This window comes from Melospiza georgiana, chromosome 3, assembly GCF_028018845.1.
Source record: "Melospiza georgiana isolate bMelGeo1 chromosome 3, bMelGeo1.pri, whole genome shotgun sequence".
Lineage (NCBI taxonomy): Eukaryota > Metazoa > Chordata > Aves > Passeriformes > Passerellidae > Melospiza > Melospiza georgiana.
Genome location: NC_080432.1, coordinates 82,236,720 through 82,264,305, shown reverse-complemented (window position 1 = coordinate 82,264,305; position 27,586 = coordinate 82,236,720). Strand labels below are relative to the sequence as shown.

The window sequence follows — 27,586 nt, the reverse complement described above, 5'->3', positions numbered from 1 at the left end:
ATGTTTTGCTTCTTATGTAGAATTTGCACAATGAGAACATTACTTAAGAATTCTGAGCTAATGATTTAGTCAAGGTTACACTTTGTTGCCTAGTGCTACTGTTGTGGTTAAGTGTAGCTTCTTTCTTACTTTATCACAGCCATGTGCTTGCTTTTATTTTAACCTATATCTATATTTTCTTTTTCTCTTGATTTGCAGCTCTTTGCTAAAACCAACCCCCCAAAAGGTCTTTATGTCTATGGAGATGTTGGTAAGTATCATTTGCATCCAATAGAATTTTTTCTAAATTCGTGTCTATTTGAATTCTGAAGTGTCTGAAAGCTGTATGTTTATGTAACTTTATTGGTTTAATGGATCTTACTGGATGTAACATTATGATGTTATTTAATATAATTACACTCTGAATGCTGGAAGCTGTTTGATTGGACCACATTACTGTGTGTAGTTGTTTTCAGCATTACCCATTCTCTTATATTTAAGAAAGCAATTTAAGAATTTGGGAACTAATTGTGGGAGAGAGATCATAAATTCTAATTGTAACAGTGCAGCATGAAAACATACTTGCTTTCTAAATTAAATACTAACATGTTTTGTGGGTGTATGGGGAGTAATTTGTGCAACCTTTGGGCCATGTCTGTATTTTAAAACAGAAAAAAAAGTAGTTCTTCCAAGTTTTTGAACAGAAAACATAACTGCTCCTCACAGCAGTCTGGTCTTGTACTTAGCCTGTAGAAAATTAGAGTTTCATTAGGGCCAAGCTGACAAACTGTCATTACTGTAATCAGTACATACTGCTCTTAAATTAACTACCTCTTGAGTGATTTTTATTGTTCTTACTTGAAGGCACAGGAAAGACAATGGTGATGGACATGTTCTATTCTCACTTAGAAGTAGAAAAGAAAAGGAGAGTCCATTTTCATGGCTTCATGTTGGATGTACACCAGAGTAAGTGCAGACACAGGTATTGACAAGAATTTTATAAAATACAGTATCTATTAAAAAGTCTGTCTCATATTCATATTAATCACTGTAATTTTATTTAAATATTTAATCATAAAGAAAAGTAAAAAAAAAAAAAAAAGAAAAGTTAATGCATGCTAGCATTGTTTATCATACCAGCATAGATATTAATTGCATATTATTTTTCAAGTATCTTTTCTGAAAGAAAAATATACATACCTAGTTGTATCTATAACTTGAGTATATTGCTTAGAATGAAATACTTAACTAAATGTTTTCCAGGTGCCAATTAGCTTACCTGAAATCTGAAGAAGGCAATTGCTAAAACTGAAAATGGAAAGGTTAAACTCACTCTGTATTTTGAATAAGCAATAACTAAATCAGATATAAATGCCAAGGAGACTGGGACCTATTCTGGTTGAGTAACTTAGTAATAACTGTCAGTAATGCAGAGGAAAAAAGCAATAGAAAGAAGCACATTCCAAGTTTCAGAAAATTTTCTGATCAGCTGAATAAGGCACTTTGTTTTGACAGGGATGCTGTTCTAAAGATTTTAAAACTTGCTTCTGTTTCTAAATTCTGTGACCTTAAAATACTGTCAAACTGTTAAGTATTACTTTATTTTACAAGTGTTGTGACAGCTGCATTTTCTTGGGAAGCTTTCACTGGTGTAAATAACTCAAGCCACTTTTTAATGCCCACTTTTCAATCGTTGCTGGGTCACTTGAGATATTCTGTTTCCATTTCTTGTCGTTTGTGCTTAATCTTCCTTCTGCAGGATCCTTTTTTTCCTGAATCTTTGTTTATAGTCAGGTGCAATACAATCCACGAGACAGTAAAGTATGGATTTAATTATCTTACCGTACGCCATTATCATCATCTTCACGTGTTGAAGTATAACTGAATTGCTACATCTGCCTTCTTTTAGCTAAATGCATTCTAAGAATACCTTCAGAGCAAGATAAAACTCCAAATTGTATCAGTTTATAGAAGATAGAGTGCATAGCATTCAAGATGTTTTTGACATTTGTTTTACAGCCTTCTAAACAAAATAAGAATCACAGAATCTGTGAGCTTTTAACTGTTGTGTGGATGTGGTTGTAAAGTGTTTTAGCCTCTTGAAACTGGATTAAGTTTTACGCTTTCTTATTTTTACTGGACCAGTTTACTTTTTATTTGTTAGCTAAGTAATTTGTTCTTCCTATCTTAGAAAAAGAAATAAGAAATATATGTTGTTTTCCCTTTTATCATCTAAGGAATACATCGCCTTAAGCAGAACTTACCAGAGAGAAAAGCTGGATTTATGGCCAAATCATATGACCCAATTGCACCTGTGGCAGAGGAAATAAGCAGAGAGGCTGCTCTCCTGTGTTTTGATGAGTTTCAGGTAAGCCATAGATAACTCTTTCATTTCAAGGGAAACTTCATAAAATTACTTTTGATCTTAAAATACGATACCTGTTACTGCTAATGCAGTATTTGAATCACTGGCCAGTAGTGACTGGTAAAAGTTAAAGACTAGAAGTCACTTTACAGGTTTGAAGATGGTAGGGTTTGGGGTTTTTTTCCACAACAGACAAGATGCAGGTTAGCAGTGTAAGTCCCCTTGCAGTGTTTTTGTTTACCAGTCTGGTCATTGATCATACAAGGAGGTATTAGAGTTTGTCTAGAGGCTCATGAATTCTTCAGGACAGGGACCATCATCCACCTGATGCTTGCTTGCCACTGATCGTTGCTTTTGTAGTTCACATAATGCAACAAACACTCACAATGTGATTAAGGATTTTAAGAAACTTCTATTGAATTAAATGTGAAAATTAAAAATAAGTTTATAAAATGATCTTTGCCCAAGCTAACTTGATTATTTCATTTGTTTTACACAGTTTGTGAATGTTAATGTCACAAACTTAAATGTAAAATTCTTTATAAAAATGTTTAATAAAAAACTAGAGGTATTTGGCAGCTTTAACCAGCTGAGATATTTTTTTTTAATTCAGAGAGAAAATGCAGAGCAAGATATGAACAGATCTGTGTTAGTTCTCGAATCACCAATAGTAAAATAATCTATTAAGTGAAATTGTCTGTTATAGTGTTAAATTAATACATTTCTAAAATGGATGGAGCAGTTTATGTCTCCTAGCTATTACTTTGCAAACCTCCACACTTGAGGAAATAACTGTCTATGGTTGACTCCCATGAAGGGACTTTTGGTCAAGTAACAGTTGTTCTTGTTTTAAATTTCTCTTGCATTTTTCAAGCAGAGGTGGTTTCAGAATGTGTGGGGTCATTGCAATTGCTGATGTTCAGTCATTTAATTTGTGCTCTGTCCAGTGAATATGGTTATGCTGGGCTTCCAAAACCTGAGTGTAAAATCTAAATACAGAGACAATTGTACTTACACAATGAAGAAATGAGAAGGTTTGGAAAGGGAATTGTTAATTGTCCCAGCATTAAATGTTCGAATGGTAGAAAATGGCTTTACTATGTATTAGTATAAATACCTGCTTTTCTGTATAAATGCTCACTGCTTTCATGTGACAGTACTGTGGTGATTACAGACTGTCTGTCATATTTCCACATTTTAAAGGGAGAGACTGTGGGATATTTTGTGCCCAAGTTGATTGCCTGCTCCCCCTGCTGACTTGCTTGAGGTACACCAATGACTTCAGTTGTAAAAATCATCTGTTCTGTTGAACTGTTGCAGTTGGGAAATTAATACAAGAACTATAAATTTTAAATGTGTTTCCAAGACTTTGCATTGATAAGTGAATTTTTAAAATCTACTTGGTTTGGATATACTAATATTCCACATTCACAGGTTTCTGAATGGCTGGATTTCTTGCCTGATTTTCTGTAACGTGGAACTCTACACAGATTCTGCCTGATAAGCAGACTTCCAGCTTTCTGAATTTTTTCAGAAGGCAATGAATTTGGGATAAGAAACCCTCTGCTTAAATAGTCATAAAGTAGTGCAGTGACTGGAGAGAAGCTCACATGGTGAGACAGTTAACATTAATAATAAGGAGCCATAATTTAATTTGGGTTGTTTGCAGCTCATTTCTGCAGTGGAGATCATGGCTTTATTTCCCTGCAGTCTGATTTACTAGTATTTAAAGAATTGCTAGAATAAAATGAAACTGGAAAGAGCTGCAGGCTTAGAACATACACTGCTCTGACTTGTGGACAAAGCAAATCTCTGTTTTGACAGATGAAAAGTGAGGTTGTTTTGGCAAAATAATAGTGTGTGGAAACAACATCAGAAAACTATTGAGATTTGCTTTAAACACTTCAAGTTGCTTTCAGATGCCTGCTGAACAAAAAAAGGAGAATAACTTGAAATTAATTATTCATTTATCTTAAGAACAGAAACATAGATGAGTGGTATTTTAAACAGGGACAGCAGAACATATTGTTAATGCTCATTTTGCAGAGGAAACCAAATGCAGAACTTCAGAAGACAAAAGCATTGTTGAGGTTGCATTTTCCTCATTGACTATGGGCTAAAGCAGAACAGAAGTATTCTGAAGTGAATCTTCCTGCAAAACCCAGAGAACTATTAAGCAAATGGACAATTGACTAATTGATCTAGAAAAATATTTCAGTACTTTTTTTAAAAGTAATTTTCTGTGTTTCAGTGTATTGTTGTGTTAAAATTTATGTTTTGATGTTTCTTTGTGCAAATACTGTGTGATGGCCAGGACCTCAGTGACAGCACTATGCTTCTGTGTTTGTCCATTTTGAAGCAGGATTTTGTCAGCAGTTGCCTGAGCCCCAGTCTGTCAAGTTCTTAAAGCATTGCTGTGTCTTACTGATCTTTGTCATACAGTTTATTGGAAATATTAAAGTCTTTTTTTCATCACAGAACACTTAAGCCATTCTGAAAATATCTTCATTTTGAAGAAAAACCCTAAAATTAAGCCATTTGTAATGAGATTTCAGAGCACAGGGGTGGCTAGCAGTGGCCAAATAACTATACACAAGTAGTTAGAAACTCTAATTTTGGCACAGGACTGTAACCTATGTTAATATTGATAATAAAACCAGAGTCTCCCCTTCTTGGGAAGCTGAGAGATGATGCAGTGTTAACCTTAAGGTACCAATGGTACCATCTGGACTACAAAAGTGAACGAACAATTTAGGGAGTTTTTACTAACCTACATTCTATTAAAAGCCTCTAATAAAAATTAGGCTCTTATTTTTGTGCTAATACTAATTGCTGATAATACATGCTTATGTTTGTCATTCATTACATGGAACTGTACCAATCAGTGGCTGACTGAGTCTCAGGCACTTAAACATGTAAATTAACTATTAGTCTAGTGTCTTCGCTTTTTTTTTCTTTTTTCTCTTAAATGCTAATGAAATTTCTCCATTCTCTCCTCTAGCAGGCTCTCCTTATTGGTAATTTGTAGTCTTTGCTTTTGTTATCAGTTGCAATAAATGCTAGATACAGTAAAAAACACAAGAACTTACGGTCCTTCAGTTACTGTCTTCTACCTTCTTTACCTTGTAGAAATCGTTTATCTTTCCTAAAGTGTATTAGATAAAAAGAGCTCACATTTGCATCCTGGTCCTCAAAATGGCTCTTGCTTTTTGACAGAACTTTCAAGAGGTTTGTTTGGTTTGGTTTTTTTTTTGTTGTTGTTGTTTGGTTGGTTTTTTGTTTTTTTTTTTTTTTTTGGCTTTTTTTCTTTTCCTTCTTTTGTAATGGAGCTCAGAATTCTGCATCAAAAACCATTCTCATTAATAGGAGAATGCTACTGGGTTTTTTTATGTGAGCATTATTACCCTTTCATTCCCCGCTTGCTAGAGGCAGCATGCTTTGTAGTACTATTAAACAAAAAGGTTTGTAACAAAATTATTTCTATAGTAGAATTTTAAAATTTGGCTTTTAGGTGTGCTTTGTGGTACAAGAAATTCAGCTACCCCTAAGATGCACATCTGTAGTGATTCCTTATGTGTCTTGTGTTCTTAGGAATGGGAGAAATTACTAAATTTTAGTATCCGGTAGAAATAAATTATTGCTAAGTGAAACATAAGCAAGTGTGTAAAACTTACGGTATGATAGTGAATTACTATTTTTTTTTTAATATCAGCTCTTAGGGAGCAGAGAGATGCAAATCTGAGGTGTGTGTAATTATGTAAAAGTTTGTTTTTTATAAAAGAAAAAAATCCATATTAAGGCATTAATAGAGTAAAATAGAAAAAATCTTTGGAAGAAGAAAGCTAATGTTTATGTATCGTTCATTAAGAATGTTACTGCTTCAAAACTAGCTGCCAGAAATGAAACCTAAGTCTTTTACCTAAGTTTCTAGTGTAGTATTACCTTTCTTTTTTTTCTGCACTGAAAAGTAATTTAGAAGTTACTTTTGGAAGAATTATGGAGGGTGGAGGGGTGTGGAGTAGAAGAAAACATTATGCTGGGTAAACGTTCTGTGATGGCACATGTGTTGATATCATAGCATACTCATCTAAGGTGCTGAAAGCTCAATATTCTGTCAATCTCTTGTGTAATGGGAATAACTCCCAGCATGCCACCACTGGTTTATTTCCTCAGAACTGTGGTCTGTTTTGGCTAGCCAAAATGCAACAAGTGTCTTTATAATAACCACAGGGTCTGCAGGAAAATGAAGTATCATAAAGGTGGTTATGTATTAAGGTGGTGAACTCCTGTAAAATATGAATTGCTGTTTTTTCAGAAAAACTCGATGCATTTCTTTACAGCATTGTTCCTGTATCCTTTTATTTCGTGGTACTATAAAGCAAATTTGTTAAGCTAAAATTAAGATGCTTAAAGAAATTTTACTTAATGGCTTATCTTGTAGTCATTTTTTCTTCCTTACCCCTCCCCAGTATCTCTTGTTCTACCCATTTTTATTTTTCATTTGTGTTTTGTGCCTGAAGGTTAGAAGAGGCTGACTGTGCTGGAAGTGACTGCCTGCCTTTTGATTATTCATGGACAGTAATAGAAGGCACTTAAAAAGAACAATGAAATTGCTTATTTTTGTGATGGGCCATCTGTTGAATTGTTTTTTGCAACAATCACACAATAGTATCTATGTCATATCATTCTATTTTCAACAGCAGCTGATTATGTATAGTTGGCTACTTGTCTTTATTTTCTGAAGTCCCATGACCATTTTAAATTCACCTCTGCAAACCTTTGCCTCAAAGGTAATAGAAATGTAAAACAGCCGGTGTGTATCTCTTTTTATCTTCTGTTTTTTTTCATGTTGTTCCTAATTAAGTAGGCTCTTAAATGTTTAGGTCTGTTTTCTGTGTCTCCCACCTGTAGTTTCATAATAGAAGTTAACATGGAATCATTTAGCAATTGGTAAAGAAATGGTGGAGTTCTGCAATAAAGAGTGGGCAAGTTCTGAAAGACTGTGGTACATTCACTGCTTATTAATTATCCCTTTTATATTTTTCTCACCAAGCAATAATTAGAATCTTTTTCCATGGCTTTCACTAACAAGCATTTTCCTAGCTACAAAGCCACTTGCAGATCTATTGCAGCAGAAGCTGAAAGCAAGATATAACAAATGTGTTGTCTTCTCAGGTCACTGACATTGCTGATGCCATGATTCTGAAGCAGCTTTTTGAAAATCTCTTCCAAAATGGGGTTGTCGTTGTGGCAACATCTAACAGGCCACCAGAAGGTAAAAACAAACATTCTACCAGTGTTAAGCAAATCCAGTGAATCTCAGTATCTTACAAAACAGTTGTATTTATATCATACAGTGTTTAGTTCTAAGGAACTCTATAGACTGCAAGAATCATTGATACTCCAGCTTGTCCCCTAGTTTTTCTTGTTCTTAAAGAAGGAAAAGTTTTTCACTTAATCTTACCCTTCCTGTATCTTGAACTCTGTGTTCTTTCCTCCATCACTCTCAAAACCTCCTGTGTTTTCTGATCTCCTCCACTCTATCCAAACCAGTGAGAGGGTGGTTGAAGAGGGGTAAAATATTGCCTGTTCTGAATGTGTTTAAGGATAGGAAAAGATCAGATCCTGCCAAAGAAGGGAAATGATATCACATTGGTTCCCAATTTCTAACTCAGAAACTTGCAGATGTGGTCCACCAGCTTGAAGGAGAGGCACTTACCAAGATGCCATTTTTACTTTCTTACAAGCTGGTCTGAGAGAATTAAGTGGAGAGCTCTTTCCATTTCTACCTCTTTTTTGCAGTGACTAGTCCTTTCTAGTGATTAGCTGAGTAGATCCTTCTACAAAGTTCCCAAATCTGTATGGGTTTTAACCATTCAGTAACTGTAATTTTTTGTGAAGGAGAAAAATGTTTGTGTTGTAGAGCATTAGCAGTTAGCATAATGCATAAACTTTTATGACATTTCAGATTGATCAATTTCAAATACTGAAGAGTTACCTTAATTGTTAACTGTAACAACCATTAATTTTCCCACCCAAATTAATTGAGTAAAAGACAATCACTAACGATGGGCAATTCTACAATGAACTTTATCTTGGCAAAAAACAACAAAAACAACACCCCAAAACAACAAAAAAACCCCACCCAAATGTTTTTATTAGGGAAGAAAATTATTTCCCATTGGCTTATTTTCCTTTTCTGCACAAAAAAGAGGGAATTGTAACTGCTGTAGTTGTGTTGATTACAGATAGACTGAATGCTGGGGCTTTACTCACTTGAGAGCCATCCTTGGGTTGTTTTTAAGGACTACTCTTTAAAGTTCAGGAGAATTTTTTACCATAACCTGAGGATTGTAGCCAGTGCTTTAAATCAACATGTAATTTTGTGACCTTTATGGTTGTATGGGTGTTTTTCATATACATTAAGTCACTGTATCAACCTGAAATACATCCACCTATATTAAGTACCCCAGAGAATGACAAGAACAGCATTTCCAAAATTACTGTTTATTTTTCTGATCTCATGAAACAGAGACATAATACACAGCTCACAGTCCTATCAGCTAGAAGAACTAATGGGAGTAGGTGTCTTACATTACTGTTACATATTCACTAATTTTTGCAAGTAAATATGCAGTTGATTGCTATATATTTTAACAAATGTATGACTATCCTGATTTGCTGAGTTGGGAATGAGCATGATACATGATTTCCTAGAACTTTTTTAGTAATTAGGGTAATGGAATTATCTTTACTGCTAATTTTTCTCAATGTTTCCACGTACATATCCAATTTTGTGAAATCCATTCTGTAGGTGGCGTGTTGCTGTCTCATGGATGCAGCATCTTCTGTCCGCTGTGAGGTGTTGGCAAAGCATAAAAGCTTTAGTGTAGCTGTGGCCTTCAGGCCTTATGAGGAATATAAAGGTTAATCATAACCAGGCACGTGCTTTGTGTGGAATTTTGGTGATATCTCTGCCAGCTGTCTGTATTCTCTTTATTCATTCCTTCTGTCAGCTATAGGTCCTAAGCTGCCTTTTTATAAGGCTTCTGAACATTAATGAAACAGTGCAGATCATCATACTGTTTTAAATTATTGTGTTTTGAGAGAAGTCATTCTGTTGTGAATTTGTTGGGCAGTTGGTTAATTTCCAGAGAAGAAAAGTTTATGTTGTATAAATACATAGAGATAAGATGAAAACCGCTGCTTTGCCGTTTTTGTTAATTTGTATTTTGTTTGATGATGCAGGTCTGCATTTTGTTACATAATATACTATTTTTTTCTTTCTTCAGTTGTATTTTTAGCAACTTTGCCTAAGTTTACATCTTAATTTAATGTTCAGGTTTTTGGCCTTAGGGGTGATCCTTTTTCTTGCTTTTGAGGAGGAAGTGTACCTGGCAGAATTGCTAGAAGATAAAGCATATCACAGAACATCAAATAAGAATGATGCTAACTTAGTAAAGACAAATTGTATATTTTTAGTTTGTGTGGGGTTTTTGCCCTCTGCGAAATACTTGGGTTTAGCAGTTGCATAGTTTGGCCTTACAATCGATACCAATGTATACCCAGCATTACAAATATTTTTTAAACCCTTACTTTAAAACAGATGCTGCTCTAATTTCTTCTGCTAAAATTGGTTTTATGTCATTAGAGATCTAAGTAATTTTTTTGCTTCCTGCTGTTTTCACATTTCTAGGGATGTTCCGTTCTACCTTAAGGATGTTTTGAATTTTTGTATAGTAAAATAGGAAATTAATTTTAGCTCTCCTTTTCTGCCTTTTGTTCCTCCTCCTGTCTTCAGCAACACTGAGTTTTATTTGCTAGACTAGAAGACAAGCTGATGTTATTAAGACTAAGTAGCAAAATGGTACTGATTTCCTTTCTTTCAGATCTCTATAAAAATGGTCTTCAGAGGGCTAATTTTGTACCATTCATTGCTGTGCTGAAGGTAAGGAGAGCCACTTGTTTAATGCTTTTCAGTTCTGCCTGCTTTATTAATTAATTTGTAGAAGATTTGTAGAGGATTGCTTTAGTGCAAGTTTCCACATCCACATTATATATATCTGCTTTAGCTATTTTGAACAAAACTAATTGAAGGTAAGGCAAGAAGGGACTTTTTCCTTCTGGAATTAACATGTTTTTAAAGCTGGACTTTTTTAACATGACAAAAAATTATCTTTTTGACTAAGGCAGCAGAAAGTGTTTGGATAAGATTTTCCTGCTGGTGCAGGTATGCTGTGTAACATAGTGTCCCTCTAATATTTATACTGTGTTGTACTTGTGGGTATCTTACATTTATAATGTAGCAGCTTGCAGTTACTTTGATAGGAAGTCAAAGGAAAGTCGGGTTTGTTCTGTACTTGTCAATTACCTTGTTTCTGGGTCTTTCTCCTCAGTAAGTAGTTTTTTTTCAATGGCTGTTTGTGAGGCTTCACATAATGTTCAAGAAGCAGTGGCTCTGCAGCAAGCTTCCTTCAGCCTGCATGTTGTATTGTGGGAGGTCAAAAACTATAATAGCTTCATTTAAATTTTAAAATGGAGGATCCTTCCTCTGTGAATAACACAATTGGTGCTTATTTTGCTGTGAAAAAGAATACAAGCTGAAATGACACTTAGAAGTTGTGGACAAGTTGCAGATATTTTTTATTCCCAAGCTACAATTGTATTGTTATGTTGTTGGGGGCTAACATACAGGTCTCTTATCCTGCTCTGGATTGACATGACATGTAAAATGGAAATATCAGTATTTCCCTACTTCACAGAAGTATTGCTAGAATAAACACATAAATAATGTTAAATAATATTAGTATCTAGGATAAAAGAGCCGTAAGGTTGAATTTAGGTAGGTTTGGCTTTTTGATAGGAGATTTGGAATTGCTGAATTGATGCATTGACTGGATGTTTCTGCTCAGATGGTCAGCAGTAAAGCAGCTGACAGTGCCTAGCAGTTTCAGTGGGCCCTCTCAGAATTATAAGATTGCTTAATTGCCTAAAAACCTTTGAAAATCCCATCTAATGTTGACATTTGTACAATTACCAGGTTTAAAAGTTAATATGCCATTGACATGATTATGGCACTCGGGTGCATCTCAGAATGGCTGTGTATGAAGTCAGGGATGTTACCAGTGAGAGTGGTTCTTAACTGGATGGCTTTAGAGAAGTAAGGAACATAAAAACAAATTAACAACCACTTCCATTTCAAATTGTTGGAAAGGGTTTATTTTGTAGCTGTCTGCATAGGATGAGAGCTCCCAATCATAGAGTATTTTCAAGCATAGAAGTAGTTTCATATGCATTTGCTTTTTGAAATGCAGCAACCATGGCAGATCATTCTTTTCTATATGTCCTTCTTTGTTGACTGCTAGTTTTCTCCCTGATAAAGATAAGACTCTTTCATTTCAGTGATCATCAGGCTTTAAGAATATCTATCATGTATGCTTATTTATAGTTTCCTTTTTTTGTCTTTTTAGCTAGCTGAATTAAAAAAATGTGAAATGTAGTTTATGCATCAGAGCACCTCATCAGGACTGGGAAGGTAATAAAAATTTTTTAGTAGGAAATAGGTGGAATGCTGAGAGAAGCAGTAAAGGTGGCTTAGTCTAAAGAATGGAGTACTGCAAAAAGAAACAAGTAGCACAACCCAGACAAGGGGCAGATGAATATTATCATCATAATGAATGAAGGGAGAAGCAAATGTTAACGTAATTCACAAGAGCAAATACTGGAATTCCTGTCCTTGTTCTTTTTCCCAGCACCTTTGTGTTTTTACACTGCTCTAAATATATGTGCCTTCAATGTCACTTTAATAAATATTACCAGTGTAACAATATTCTTTCCCAAAGACATAATGACCAAAAGCTGGATCAGAGAAAGCTTATTCACAAAATGCTTTTCTGATCCTGGTTGGGAAGTGGAAGGATAAGGGCATGACATTAAAATTATTAATTAAAAAAATATTGAAATCTACATTTTTAATTCAATATAGCAGAAGTCAGCATTTAAAAACCACACTGGAATGTGTTCTAGAGTACGATTTTAACCATTGACCTTTACATTACAAAGATGTGGATAGAACATTGATACTCTGGCTTTGGTGGTTTGAGAAATGCAGATTTAGGCCTCCCCAATGTGTAGAATCTGTGTGATGACATTGGTGTGAATGGATAAAGTAGCTTCTGCCTCAGATGTGCATAATTCTGTGACTAGGAAATGTAAATGTGATTTCTTCTGGGATTTTTGTGAAAATATGAAGGAAAACACTGCATTGGTTGCTTGCAAATATTTGATTTACTGTCTTCTCAACCTTTCCCTCAATCCAAGCCATGTGTGTCTGTCAGTCTCATCTGACCTGTCCCCTGGTACTGGCTTTGACAGCTGGGACTAACTCCTGGCTTAGTTTTCCCTGGGCTCAGAGCCTCCCAGAGGGCTTTTGTTTGGGGTTTAGTGGGAGTCAATAGGTGGGTTGGTTTTGTTTGTTCTTTTCAGTAATTAACTTTTATGATCATAAATCTTAAAACAAGACTTGAGCACTAAAAGTAGTTCAAGTTCAGCACAGGAGTTTCAAATTTCTTTAAAGTTTCTTGGGAAGGTGGAATGAATGGAAACTATTGGCAGTATATTTCTGTGAAGAAATGCTTCACTTGAAATAGATTTCAGGCTCTTTTCATTTTTGTCAGTGGAACACATACTTTCTAGATACCTGGGTAACTGTTACACAAATATCTTTTCTTGTCTTCAGATGATCAAAAGTAATGGTTTCTTCCCCAGATCTAGAGTTACCCGTGTTCATCTTGAATTTTGTTTTTATTTTCTACAGTCTATGTAATTCCAATATCTGTGTTTGAGTTCTGTTTTTTACAAAGATAACTGTAAAGCTGTTTCTGTGGAATAAGCAAAAGAGTGAAATAGCACTCTAGAGAAGATACAGTTATCTTCCAGAGTTTGTCCATATTGTCTTTCTAGGTGGTAAATTGCTGGGACAAGTGATTGTTGTGTGAGGTTGCAACTGAAAAGTTCCAATTTTTAGAGCCACTTGAAAACTTCATGTCCTACAGCTGGTAGCCACATAAAAGCCCCAGGTCTGTGTCATTGGGCAGGTCAGTAACAGCACTGGCAGCTTTTTTTGCCCTGTGTATGCTCCCAGTTCAATTCTGATCTTATCCCAGTGTTCTCTTCTTTTGAAATATTAAATAGTTTGAGATGTATTTTTTTGGTGATTTTTTTAATCCTCTAACTCAAAGCTTTATAAACAGGGGAAAACTCTGAATTCATCAGTTCATAGTTGTGGCTATGATTCTTTGGGACTCTGTATTCCTTATGAAAGAGTTTAGTTTCTGCAACAGATAAGAGTGCTTCTTCAATCCATGAAATTTTACAAAGATAGAGCTTTACAGAGAAAAGAAGTATTAGGAAGAAAAATCTTCTAATTCTATAATTGTAATTCGATTCAGTCTGTTCCGATTGAGCTTTTAATCTCACAGGATCTCTTGCTGAGCATTTTAAAGTGTGTGGAATTCCGATGTGATTTTTTTTTTTAAAGACAGTTCTTGAGAAAACCATTGATTGCTCACAGTTACTTTGTTCAAATGCAGAGACCAGAAATACTCTAAAAATTGATACTCTCTACCTAAAAGAAATATACAAAATTTCTAAATGTTTTAAAGCTGATTTACAAATAAAGCTGTGTGTCTTGGAATCACAGAATTGTTAAGATTGGAAAAGACTTTGAAGACTATTGAGTGCAACTGTTAACCCATCGCTGCCAAGTCCATCACTAAACCATGTCCCCAGGTGCCACATCTGCATGTCTTTCCTCCAGGGATGGTGTCTTGCTTCCTTGGGCAGTCTGTTCTGATGCTTGACAAACCCTTTTGGTGAAGAAATGTTAATCCCACGTCCTTTTTTGCTATGGAGCTTCCCAGCCGTTCTGTCCCCAGCCTGTGGAGCTGCCTGGGGTTGTTGGGAGCCAAGGGCAGGACCCAGCACTTGGCCTTGTTGGAGCTCACACCACTGGCCTTGGCCCATGGATTTCAGCCTGGCCAGATCCCTCTGCAGAGCCTTCCTGCTCCCAGGCAGATCAACATTGTGCTGGTCTTTAACAACTTGGTGTAAGATATTATGTGAGGATCTTGGGGGAAAAAAAAAAAAAAAAAAAAAAAAAGAGAAAAAAAGCATGCTTTTTTAATTTACTGTTTTGGCAGTAATTTTGGCAACATTTTAATTTTGGCAGACATTTAATGAAGACATTTACATCAACCCTTAACTGTTCTGAAATCCTAACTCTAATTCAGTGGCTAGTTCATTGTTTCATTCTCTGAAAGTCAGGAAGGAAAGCCCCTCAAATAATTTGTTGTGTAGAGTCAGTAACTCGAGTGAGCAGTTCTTGCATTTCCAAAGGTTTCCTGGAAGTGTAGCAAGAGGCTTCAAAATGTCAAGCTGTGCTGAAGTACCGAGTATGTAACTTCTGTGTTTTGTCAGGTTTTCTTCATGCAATAGACTTGCACTACACTAAATTTTAACCAACAGTCAAAAAGTGTTTGGGCCCTTCATAGTCTGAGTATAACTTTAAAAAGCCAAATTTTAGAAAAAAAATCTTTGGCTTTGGCTACCTGCATTTTGCTTTGAGTAAAGGGGAGGAATCAGCTAGAAATCTGTTGTCAGTAGGACATGAATTTACTTTCAGCATCTTTTTTTCTCTTCTTTTTTTCCTTCTGCTATTAGGGACCAAATAATTATTTATTTTAAATAATGTTTGGTTAAAATGACTTTTAACCGTAAGTAAGCATTATACACTTCTCTCAAACAGAAAGCAATGCATTATTTATACGCTGTATTTCCCTGTCTTTCTTCAAATCAGTTAATAATTATTTATTTAGAATGTTGCTGTCTGTGGTTTTAATTAAAGTGCACCCTTTCCTACAAAGCAAGAAACTGAGGAATTGAAAAGCATTTTCAGTTTTCAATAGCTTAGTATGGGAACGTGAAAATTATTTGTTTTAAAAACATTTAGAGCTGCCTCTAAGGAAATTGTGGGAGTTAGTTTTGTACAAAGGCATTTGGTAGATATAAAATGTCTTTGATGGTGCAGTCAGCTTTTGTCCAACCACCTGTGTGAGAAATGCAGGGATTTGTTGAGTGGCGGATCTGCCTCTCTCCTCCCCCCTCTCCCAAAAAAGTCATCTCCTTGATGAAATTGATTTGTCAGTTTGTTCCAGTCTAATGGTGTGATAGCCCAGCAGCTTTCAGTATGTTGAATAGTTAAAACCTGCTTTTGAGGTCAGTGTCAGCCACTCTGACCCCTGTGAACTGTCACCTGAGTCAGAATTGCAGGGATTAGGCCTTTGATATTGTGATGGCTTCGCCTATCAATTGACTTTTTCATTACTGAAGATGTTGGGCCTTTTGTTTCCCTTCTTAGTATGTAACCAAGCAAACTCCTAAGTAGAAGGAGCATTTGTTCTTGTTCTCTCTCTGTGCAAGTAATAGAAGTGCTCATCTTTTGTGAAGTGTACCTAATTAAACATAGAAAAAATAAAAATAGGAAATACAGCATGATTGCAAATATTTTGTGCTGCAAGTATTTTTGAGCCTCAGTATAATTTCTGGGAAATCTTAGTTTGATAAATTTGTGAGACTATCAAGTAATAAAATGTTGTATATAGAAAGCAAGGTGTCAGATTAGAAGCTACCAATCCCTTCTGCATTCAGCCTTCTAAGCCTCTGTGTGTGTGTTAAATTTAAACAGCAGGGTTATTTGAAATTCTGTAGTTCAGAGCATGTAACTGTTACAATATTATATAATGTATCTATTTCTTTACTGTGGTCTCAAGAGATGAAGAGTTCAATTTGTTTACCTTTTATATCTGTCTTAGGCACTTCCTCCTAGACAGTTTATTTAGGTGCCGATCAAAACTTTATTTTAGGATTAAATAGTTGCTACTGTAACTCTGTGCCGGGCTTCCTACCTTCTCCCTTTCTTAAATTGTTAGGATTTCCTGAGCTCTTGCTTGGTTTGTTTGCTCCTTGATTAAAATGAGTAAATGAAAGCATATCATAGATATGGAATAGTTGATTCCTGCTGTATCAGGATAAATTAGTCTAATTACACGTGGCAGTTCTGTTTGCTTGTGATGTAATGTGAAATGAGGTCCTGCCTCCCCCTGAAAAGCCCGAGCCAATTAATAAAGCTTTTAAGCTCTTTGTCACAGGCCACCGTGGAGGTCTGCAGAGAAGAACTTTAATCCAATAAACATTTCATTTAGATCATGAAAAGAAAGCATGAGGAGAAGCTCCTACAAGAGAGGGTGTTACCAGCAATTCTAGTTGTGAAGAGATGCGAGGAATTTGCCAAATTAACCAAGAGGCCTTCATATTTAACACATAAATGTGTCAAAACTAATAATAGAATAATTTAATTTGAGTTGAACCTTATATTGTTAAAATTCTAAGAAGCCACAACTGTTTTCTTCAAAGACTTTGCTGTTGAGTTGGATGGACAGGGCAAGGGGAGGTTGTGAGAAACCCAGATAGCACATAACACTGGCCGAAGCTGGTGGAAAGGGGGAAAAAAAAGGAATAGATAATTAGGTGTAATTAGCGTGTATGAATTGTTGTCTCCCTGCCCTTGCCTTGAATAAATTTCAGAGAAAAAAAAAAACCCTAGTGGCAAAAACCCTTTGATGTAAGAAGAGTCATTGTGGTTTGGCAGCATAAAGGCAGTGTTTTATACTTCTTACATAATGGTTGTGATACAGAAAGAGTGAATGGACCCTGCACCCCCCAGCCTGCTTTACAGCAAGGACTTTTGGATTCCCTTGAAACAAAATGCATCAGAAGTTTTCAGTTGTGGGTAATGAGGTAGTGGACCTCATCAGAGCTAAGCGTAAGCCATCTTTAGCCTTTGTTTAGATCTTAATCGCTTTTTTTTTATTATTATTCTGGGAAATTCAGTTTCGTAAATCATGACTACTTTTTTTTTTCCTTCCCTTTTTTTTTTCCTGCCTGCCAACAGTTCTGGCAGGAGCAAAGGCTAATACTGGGGAAAAGAAATACAAATCAAATGTTAAAAAGAAAAACAACAGCATAAAAGAAATCTAGACAAATAACTTTGTCCAGGGTATAATTCCAGTGAAGTACGTGTATTGGGATGAATTTGACCCTTAGCTTACGAAACATCATGTTATAAATTCAGCGTGAACTCTTGGTGTTTGTTTCTCACAGAAGGCACAGCTTGCTTATTAGGAGATTGAAAGTTACAGTCATTACTGGTCCTTTAGCAAAACTGGGTGTTATGCAGTGATTTGTGGTTTGCAGGTGGGTTTTTTTCCTTTTGTATTTATTCTTATTCTGCAAGGAAGATTTTTTCAGAAGTGATGGGAAATGGGGAGCACTGTTCAGTGTAATTCTTAGTGCATGGAAGTTTACTCTGCCATTCTTCTGTTCCCTGACTGGAAAAAGGAGAGGCTACTTGTCTCCGAGCCGGCACAGCCGCATCTGTACCTCCTGAATTCTTTCACTTTTGTCTGAATATCTGAAATACTATTCACAGAACAGTACATTTTAAGAGTCTCTCTTTTTATTCATGCACCATTATTTTACAAGTTAATTGTCTATTTTTCCTCCTCTTAGGGGGTAGCTGATTTGTAGCTAGACATTAAAATAAGTTATTGAAAAGTTGTACAATAGATTGTATGTTCCTTGTGGTTGCAAGAATGGTGGGGTTTCTTAGTTGTTAAAGTTTTGAAGGCTGTAATGTAAACTTGTGCAACTTCCACTGAATGAATTTTGCCTCTCAATTTATCTCTGCTAAACTCTTCAGTTCAAAGTTTTAATGTTCTTGTCACAAGAAAAAAAACTGATTGCAAAAGTTATATTTGGCAATATTTATTTTCTCAGATATTTTTGCTCTAAGTCCACAGAAAAATAATTTGCAAGCAAAATGTTTGTTATCCCAAATCAACTTGAGAGTGATTGCTTTCCCTGATATTGTACAGGATTCTTGGATGACATTTAGAAAGTTTTCCTCAAAATTTGTTCATGTGGTTCTTTGGGGTTTTTTGTTTAGTTTTGTTACAGTGTTTGCAGTTGGATAAACATGAAGTATCTGAGGCTATTGCAATCGTTTCCCATATTTAATTATTGCTGAAGAATATAGGGGAAAAGACTGTAAAAAAATCTTTAGTTAACCCTGTAAAGCATTGCACTATTTTGTAGTGCAAATAGCCTTTTCTGCTTGAAGTTAATTTGGCCTGTGAAAGGCAGTACCTGAATACCATGCCAGATAAGTAATTATTCCTGATTGTAATGTTGGGGTTTTTTTTCAGGTATAGGTCACAAGAAATTCAGTTAGGGTAGAGTATGTACAAAGCTAAGAAATAGGCAGATTTTCTGTTGTAAGATTGTGTAAAAATTATTTACAGTTAATACTTGCACAAAGGTTAGAAAGGTTGATGAAGTGATACTTAGTTTTGCTTTACTATTCACTGCATGTCAGAATGTAATTATGACTGATTCATGAAACTGTCTTAGCAATGAACCGTCTTTATTAAAATGCTGATCAAGAAAAGAGCTGACAGTAATAAAGAATAGAACACTTTAGTCTTGTTGCTTTTGAATGATTGCTAATTACCCCAGAGGTCATGTATAGTGCTTATGAGGATTCATTGACATTTTCTTTAAAGTCTACTGTTTCAACAACACCTGAACAAGGAGACAAAAACTGTATGTGCATCCAACAATGCTTGGACCAAGTTTTTCTTCACCACCAAGTACCTGGTGTTTCCCTTTCTTCTTCCTCCTCTCCCCGAGTACATCTCAATCCCAAGGCTTAGTGGAGCAGAAAGTTAGAAGTGCTACAAACTTGATTAATTTCCTTTTTTTTCAAGTAAGGCAAAAGGAAAAAAGAAGCAACCCTTTGAAGGTGCCTCACCTGTACCATGCATGCTCCTGTCTAACAGTCTGGTTGATCTCCTTGTAGAGCTGCCCCAGAGAGGAAACTGCACTTAGCCTTGTACACTTCTCTCAGCAGGTTGTGGACAGACCAGCTCCAGATTCACATTCTGAAATTTCACATTCTGGTGACTTTGAAAGTACACTGAATTAAAAACCTGTGGGTATGCTTTGTATATCAGTAATATTTTTATTCATTACATACTATGTTTTTGCTGAAGATGATTGTTGTTCTGCCGTAGTTATAGAAAATGTAGTTGTAATGGTATCCTTTGGATGGAGAAGCCTTTTCTTTAAATTGCTTAAGGAAGAATATTAAGAAAGAAGAAATAATACTCTAGTTGATAATTTAGCACTAAATGGAGTCAAATATTGAAAAATAAAGGTTAAGTCTAGTGAGCTTTGTTTACCTGAGGAACTCTTTCTCTGTTAGGTAGTGACTCTCATCACATCTACATGTTGTGTGATGTGGAAGAACACCTTAGGCTGAATGTAAATGTATGAAAAGAATGATTGCAAATGAACAATCAAATTATTTTCGGATTTGCTGGAGAAAAGGAGTATTAGTGATCCTGTAACCAAATCAGAGGATGCATTTGAAAAGGAGGGTGAGATCTATGTGAAAATTGTGATTCCTTTTCCTCAGAAAGAGTGGCTGGAAGTTGCACTTCTTAGATAGGCATGGTTACTAATATGGGTGTTCTGATGGGCTTGTTCAGAGGCCAAGAATATGAATTGTGCAGCTTTGCCTGCTTGGAGATAGAATTATACTCTTCCTTGCTAATATGGAAAATGAGCATTTGATACTGCAGTGCTGCCGCTGCATTTTCCAGGTGTCTGGTTTGACCCATGCATGAAAGGCTGTGGAAACATGGCATGTGTGGGAATTAAGGTGACAATCCTCCTAAACTGAAGCACTCTTGTATCTCTGTTCCCCTACACCTTCTCTGGAGGTCTCAGATGGACACAGCTAAGTGCTAATCTAAACACTCCTCTTAGTTCTTTGGCTGCTGATTAGAACTGTGGGGTGATTAGTTTGTCTATTCTTGTGGTCTGATAGGATGATTTATATGTTGTTTTTTTTGGATTTTTGTTTTAATACCATTAAAATTCAGTGCAGAGAATAATAATTGGGTTAGCTTAGGGTGATCTTCAAGGTTAAGAAGTGTCTACTCACCTGCATTATCAAGTGTTACAAGCTGATCACAATAAGTGAGCTCAGAGGGCACGTGGTACTTAGTGTGGTGTTTGTTGTGGACTGCAAGGCCATCTGTGGCATTTCAGGGCTTTTTGTGACACAGGGGAGACATGTGTGACACAAGTGTAAGAAAAAGATTGATTGCAAAAATTATATTTATATTTTTAGCAATATTTACTGCCAAAACTTAAAACTTGAGAACTTGCAGGTTATTCAGCTAACGTAGATTACCTTTTGAAATTTTCTGAAGTTTCTTTCCTCATAATAATTTATCCTGTCATGTGCTTTAATTTCTTGAGCAGTTAAACATTTTAATAGCTACCATTCTTGATTGCAGCAATAAAGGAATATCAGAGATGCTTACTGGAAAAAAAGTATTTGTTAGTCTGTATTTAATAACTTTCTAGAATAGATCTTTTGACAGTCTAATTTTATCTATTCTGTCTAAAGGTGGTTGTTTTAAGTGTCTTGAGTTGAGCCATGAGGTTTTACCTTTTTTTTCCCTTCTGAAATAAAAAGTTTTTGAGCCACTCAGTGGCAATGAGTCCATGCTTACGCTGCATTTTTAACTTACTAATTGCATTTTCAATTCTGTAATTGTATTTACTCTTTGTATACATAAATACATAATAACTAATTAATTTTATGCGTTTGAATTGCATAGGGTAAGTCAGACTTTAAATATCTCAATAGAATAGAAAATTTGTTGGAAACTGAGGATGGTTCCACTACGCTGACTGTAGCTTCAGTATTTAGCATGTATTTCAAAAGGAGTTTAGCCCAAAATGAATTTTGAAAATTTAAAACTCCATCTTAAGAAATGGAAACCAATTGTTATAGTTATGGGTTTGACAACTAAGTGCTAACAACCTGAGCACTCCAGTTAGTTCTTTGTCTGTTGATTAGGATTCCATGGTGATTAATGAGTGGGAGAATGCAATCACATCCATAGCTTTAATCAGTCCCGTGCTGGATGAGGAAGTCCAAAGATGCAGAAAGAAAGAACTTCTATATGTAATCTTAGTAGGGGTTTTCCCCATGCTGTAAGAAGCTGAATGGTAAAAAGTAAAGAAGCCTATCCTTTCACCCCTCTCCAAACTTCCAGGATCTTTAAATTATAGTAGTGATTTTTTAGTACCATGATGCAGGAGAATAATGTTGCTGATACCTGTGAAGGGTAGACAAGATGCATGGTGATACTCACATAGGCACTCTCTCTGATGTTCAGTATTTCATTTTTACACTTGTGAGCAGGATTTGTTTTTACATACCATGGTACCATGCATCTGGTTTTCTTTTTTCCAGATCTAGTATTTTAAATGTTTAGCTTGGACATTTACAATTTTTTTGTGTGCTTTATTTTATTTTGTTGTGTATTCTGATCATTTAAAGCATGTATCCTAAAAAATATATAAATATGCATATTTTTCCTTCTGCCTTCCTGTGAAACAGATAAGTGAATGCTTATGTGTGCAGAAATAAAGAACTAGGGTGGGTATCCTTGTTGACAAAGGAGACCCCAAAAAGTAGAGACCTTTGGATCTCTACTCAGCACATAACTTCTCTGTGACCTTTCTGAGTGAGCAAAGATCACCACGTGCTGCATCTCCCTTTAGGGCTATCTCCAAGGGTACATTCTTAGCTCAGAGAAGAGATGGTGGTGTTATTGTCTGGCAGTGTGAGCAATCCTCCTACTACTTACTGCCCTTGGGTTCACTGCTGCTGCTGCTGTCCCACCTTTTCTCTCCTCTACTATGCTGAGCTCAGTTTGTGTAAATAACATTTTCCACTTCTGTTTGGTGGTTTGGGGTGTTTTTGTTATGTTATTTTCCATTAGCACCTATGGATCTGTACTTGTGATGTATTCACATAAGGAAAGGTTGTTCCTACCCTGCAAAGGTAGCTTATACTCTAACTGCAGGGATCATGTCCTGAAGGGCTGTTTTCTGAGAGTGTGTTGTGATTCAGATGATGATGTTTGAGTTTTGAAATGAATGGCAGGAGCCATTCATTTCATGTATATTCATAGAGTGTCTTAACACAATAGGTGTGGGTGAGCTTTGAAGTGTCTCAGTGAAAATAATTGGCAATGAGTATGGATAGACACCTGAGCATGCAGAAGGATTAGGGAGTTCCTGTGGCTCTTATTTGTATTTAGAATATGATCTCTAAATGGCCAGAGTACTTTCCTGAACTGACCATCAGTCCGGAGAGACCAAACATGTCAATTAAACAGGAACTTCCCAGGAGTAAAATGCCAGATATTTCCAAAAGGACTAAGTATTTCTTGGCTCCTGTTAGCTGTCCTCTGCTTTTATGCTTACACTGTGCATTACAGAAAACTGCTGTACATCAGAATTCTGGTTTTTCATTTTGTTTACATTTGGTTCAGTTGACTTTTGCCTCCTAAGGAAGCAAAAAATCACTAGGACTATATTAATTGTATTTTATAGATCTCTGAACTGAATTCTGCTATTGCATTTTTGGCTGAAAGGTCTTACATCTAACAGGGTTTTTTGAAATAAACTACATCATGTTGTATCATATTAGAATCAAAAATAGTACATCATTACAGACATAACAAATAAAGCTTATAGGGAAGGAAATATCTCTGTGAGGCAATGTTTGTATCTTAAAAGAGGTCCAAAAACATAAATAATTTTTTGAACACACAAGTTCTTTTTAACTATAGTCACTAATTATACTGTTTTTTCCTGAAGAGTGATAATACTAATTACTTCAAAGACAGAGAAAAGAGAAGAAAGAAAAAAAAAAAGGCATCTTGTCTTTAGCTGTATTGGTGGTATTTGCATCTTCAGTTTCATGGTTCTTACCTCTGAAACTCATTCAGTGTTATGTCATGGAGCCATAAAAGCTGTCGGTGCATGGAAGGAGTGACAAATTTGTAAGTGGAACACAAGTGGACTAAAACAGTGTAGCACTGGGCACCCCTTTCTGTTTCATGAAGCTGCACAGACCTGCATTACATAGCCCAGTACAAGTCTGTATCTGAGTGCACAGGACACCTGCTTGTCATTGGCAGCTGGGCCTCCAGCACCACTGTAAATATCAGGGAACAAATTTACACCAGCTACAGTGTTCAGGTGTGCTTTTGTTTTTTCAGCTCTACCATAACCATGGAATACTCTCAAGTATATGTGAGTCTGTGTTCACTTTTCACTATGTGCAACACAACACCCTGAGGGAGAAGTAGAATTTATAAATCTGACTTGAAGGCCAAATAGATGAGGCTGAATTCATGTAAAAGTCCCATCTCTTGTTTCCAGGAAAAAACAAGCCATATTGATTAATAGCATTACTAAACTTGCAAGTATCTAAAGTTAACCTAAGTAATTTCATCATCCTCAAATCTGTAGTAGTGATCTGTGGGGTTTCTCCCCATCTAACATAAAGAAAATAGTACTTAAGTTATTCTACTACTTTGGAAAAATAAACCGTTAGGTGGAAAGATGCTGGCAAAGAAAAACTAAGTGAACTAACTTTGCTGTGAAATTTCAGTAATCTTCCTTCTGGCCTTGGCTGCCAGACTGATGCTGAGGAAAAACTTAAACATCCTCCCTCCCCTGTGCATATTATTTATTACATGCCTCTGGAACTTTTTTCTTCTGCTCTGTTATTCTCTTTCTTTGTGAGCTCTCACGAGAAGAAAGGGAATAGATTATAATAATATTGTTGCACCAGTGCTATTGTGTTTGCAGTAGCCTTAGTCCAAGATAATGATTTGATTAGCATGGCTTTTTCACTTACTGGAATTAAAGATACATGGATTTTCTTGGGATTCTGTGCTTTCAGGATGATTTTTGTTTTACCTTCTTTCTTCAGCTGTATCTCTTTGCAGAGAAGCTGGAGGTTAAAAGTAGATACAGAGCTTTCACTAATAGCCAAGGGCAAAAAATTAGTGCAATGAGTCATCACAGTAATTCCTGCAGATATTTGTGATCTGTGTCCTATGCAGTGCATTTGTTCAAAAGGGCCATTGTTCCTTGATGGTAGTTCTTCTAAATATTTTTCCTGCAATGTAGTTGCTGTGACTGAGGTTTGACATTTCCAATTTTGTTATTTGATTGGCCTCAAGGAGGCCTTGAAAAATTCAAACATGCAGAATATGAAATGCTTAACAAGAATATTAAAGATAAACCAGTAGTTTACGGTGCAGTGAAGAAGCAGACTAATTTAGTGGATTCTAGCAAATGGAAGAATTTTACTGGTGTTGAACTACATTAAAAAAAAATGTTTTATTGCTTAAATTAAATTATTGATACTGCTATGTTTTCTAAAATACGAATACTTTCCTCTCTGTCTTCTATGGCTTCTTTTGCTTCTTGCTCTATATAACACCCAGAAGTTCTGTGTGTTGGAAATAGTCAAAACAGATAAGCAGAGCTATTCCCTTTGTTGGGGTGAGGAGGGGGGTAAAATCTTGATCCTGCTGATAGTAGTGAGAATCTTGCTCTCAGCCTCAGGCCTTGAATCAAAAAAAGCACCCTTTGGTACAGCTGGGTTTAAGTTTTTTAACAGAAGCAATCAGGGACATCTGTATCACACTTAGAATCCTACAGGTTGTTTAAAGGAGAGCAGAAAGGATCTTTTTCTGAGTCATTTCATACATTGCAAAAATGAAATAAAATCTTTTAGATACAGAGCTTTGTTTATTCCCCCCTCATTCATTTTACAGCAAAACTTGTGGTTCATATATTTGATCTTTGTATCAAGATCAAAAATCTTTACTGCTCTTAGTAAAAGGAAAAGATAAAATTATTTTTAGTTTTTAAAATAGAAGTAGTTTCACTTGTTGCTAGAACTTGTGTTCCATTAAACTTCTAGTGCTTCTAATTTTGTATTTCAAAAGGTATATATTTTAATGTGAAAATAATTTTTGCAACAAATCGGTGCCTAGAGACAATGAGTAATATCCACACTAATTTCATCCCATGTGCTTCTAATCCATATTAATTTTTTAGCTGATGGACTTGTGATAGGCCTTTTTTTTTTGCATATGTGAGTGATTTTCACCTTATTTCTTTGCTTCAATAATTGCAAATGAGACTTCAGCTTTTAGATCTTGAATTTCAGTTTTGCAGATGATATTCATGCTGATGGTTTATTACAGCAGTGTGTCTTCTGTGTATCACAGACAATAGTAAATACAGCTTTGGCTCGAGGAAAGCTATTCTTTCTTTCTTTTTTTTTTTTTCTCCGTAGAAATACTGCAGCACAGTCCAGCTTGATTCTGGAATAGACTACAGGAAACGAGTGCTTCCAGCTGCTGGAAAACTTTACTACCTGTAAGTTTATCTATGATATTGTATTAGCTTCCTTCTTCCTTCTTATTAGCCAATAATTTCCTATTCAGTGGGAAAAGAGAAATGTATAGTAGAATTAGCAGGGTGTGACTTTTCCTTTCTTTGCTTTCTGGTCCATTTTGTTCAGCAAACCGCCTTCCATTATGCCTTGATATTAACTTCATTAAACTACATTTTTGGTAACCACACTAGCATCATTTATAATGTGTGACTGAATAAAAACTAATTAGATTTTTTTGGGAGGTGTGGTATTTGGAGAACTGAAGTGACAGATGGTTAGAAAGTGATGAATATCCTCTTGTAAGAGACTGCACAATTCTCTTATAATAGAATAACATCCTTATTGTATTTAAGTAATTAAGTATTTATAGAAATCCATTGAGAAGGATTTATTTAATTTTCGGTGTTTCCAATGCTGTGGATTAAAAAACCCAACTCCCTTATGTTTTCACAGATTGTTTCTGTTAATCATGACAAAATTTCTTTAGCACTTTATATTTGCAAATAAATATATTTTAAAATATATTCACAGATGTGTTTCTGCTTGCAGCATAAATCTGCCTAATAGGAACATCCTCTTTAATACTTTGAAACCTTTGCAATGTAAACATTTTTCTGTCTTGTATTTTCTCTTGTAATATTATTTACTCAGTGACTACCTGAACAAAGCAGACTACAATCACTTAATATTAGATTTATAATAGTTGTATCTTTAAAATACTGATTTAAAAATAATGTTTCCAGAAAGATGGGGTATTTTTATCACTGTGATGGGTGTTTGAAATCATGTATGTCCATGCTACTTTTTAATGAAGTTAGATGTTGTAGCTGTTTGTCTGGAAGGAGGAATACTGCTTGGTAGAACTTTTCCTGCTTTTGAAAGGAAGTGACAGAATTTCAAATATGGAAAACAGGTCCAGTGCAAGTTCTGTATCCTTAAACTGTGGCTATATGAACTTGAGAAAATTAGCTCTTGTGCTGTATTTTTGCCTGGCTGCACTGGCTCAGTGCTTTGTCACACCTGCTCAGCAGAACTTTCTGAAGCCACCACTGATACCTTTGCTCATCATGGCCCTGCTGAGTGCTGCTGTCCCTGCCTGTGGTGCTGCTCCCTGGGCCTGCTGCACTCTGTGACCTTCTGGTGGGCACTGTGGAGAGCACCTGCCACATTGTTTTCCATACTCTGGAGAAAGGAAAGGATGTTTGTGGTTTCTAGCAGGTTATAGGCCAAACATGGTGCCTGTGGCATCAGCTCTCAGAGGAGAAGCAATATAAGCAAATTCCAGGAGTAGTACCCAGCCAAAATATCTCATTGTGTTCTGTGGTAAAACTTCTGATCAAGTGAATGGCAGAGATGGGCAATAATTCTGTTTTATGTTCTCTTACTGGATAGATGTTGGTTGCCTTAAGAACCCGATGTGTAAATCATTAAAGCAGTGGGGTGAAAAATTATTAAAAAAACCCCATAGCTGCCAATGGATTTAGGTACTTATTTCTTTATCCTTTCTTCTTCTGAGGGAATCTTATTCATTCTTCTATTCAAACTGGTTCATTGGAGCTTTAACCCTGTAGAACTAGCTTAGTATGTGGGGATTCCTTTTGTTTGGTTTGTTTTAAAACTAGGTACTGCATACAGTATTTTGCTACAGATTCTAAAATTTAATTAGCAGTCTTGTCTCCCAAAGAAAATGTTCTTGTTCAACATGTATATGTTCTTCAATTAATGGCTGTAGTATCATTGTCAGATTTTTTTAAAGAATCCTCTTAATGCTT

General features: G+C 35.8%; 1 protein-coding gene across 2 annotated transcripts in view; it reads left to right on the top strand.

Moving 5' to 3' along the window:
* The window catches only part of AFG1L (AFG1 like ATPase), a 64,219-nt gene that overhangs the window by 13,819 nt on the left and 22,814 nt on the right, over positions 1-27,586 (top strand). Inside the window, exons 3-8 of one of the 2 annotated variants that reach the window (XM_058021115.1) lie at positions 199-250; positions 844-945; positions 2,217-2,347; positions 7,520-7,619; positions 10,234-10,292; positions 25,713-25,795. In XM_058021115.1, the coding sequence (XP_057877098.1) occupies positions 199-250; positions 844-945; positions 2,217-2,347; positions 7,520-7,619; positions 10,234-10,292; positions 25,713-25,795 (527 nt within the window). The remainder of the gene's footprint in view (positions 1-198; positions 251-843; positions 946-2,216; positions 2,348-7,519; positions 7,620-10,233; positions 10,293-25,712; positions 25,796-27,586) is intronic. The other variant, XM_058021117.1, reaches the window with a different exon arrangement.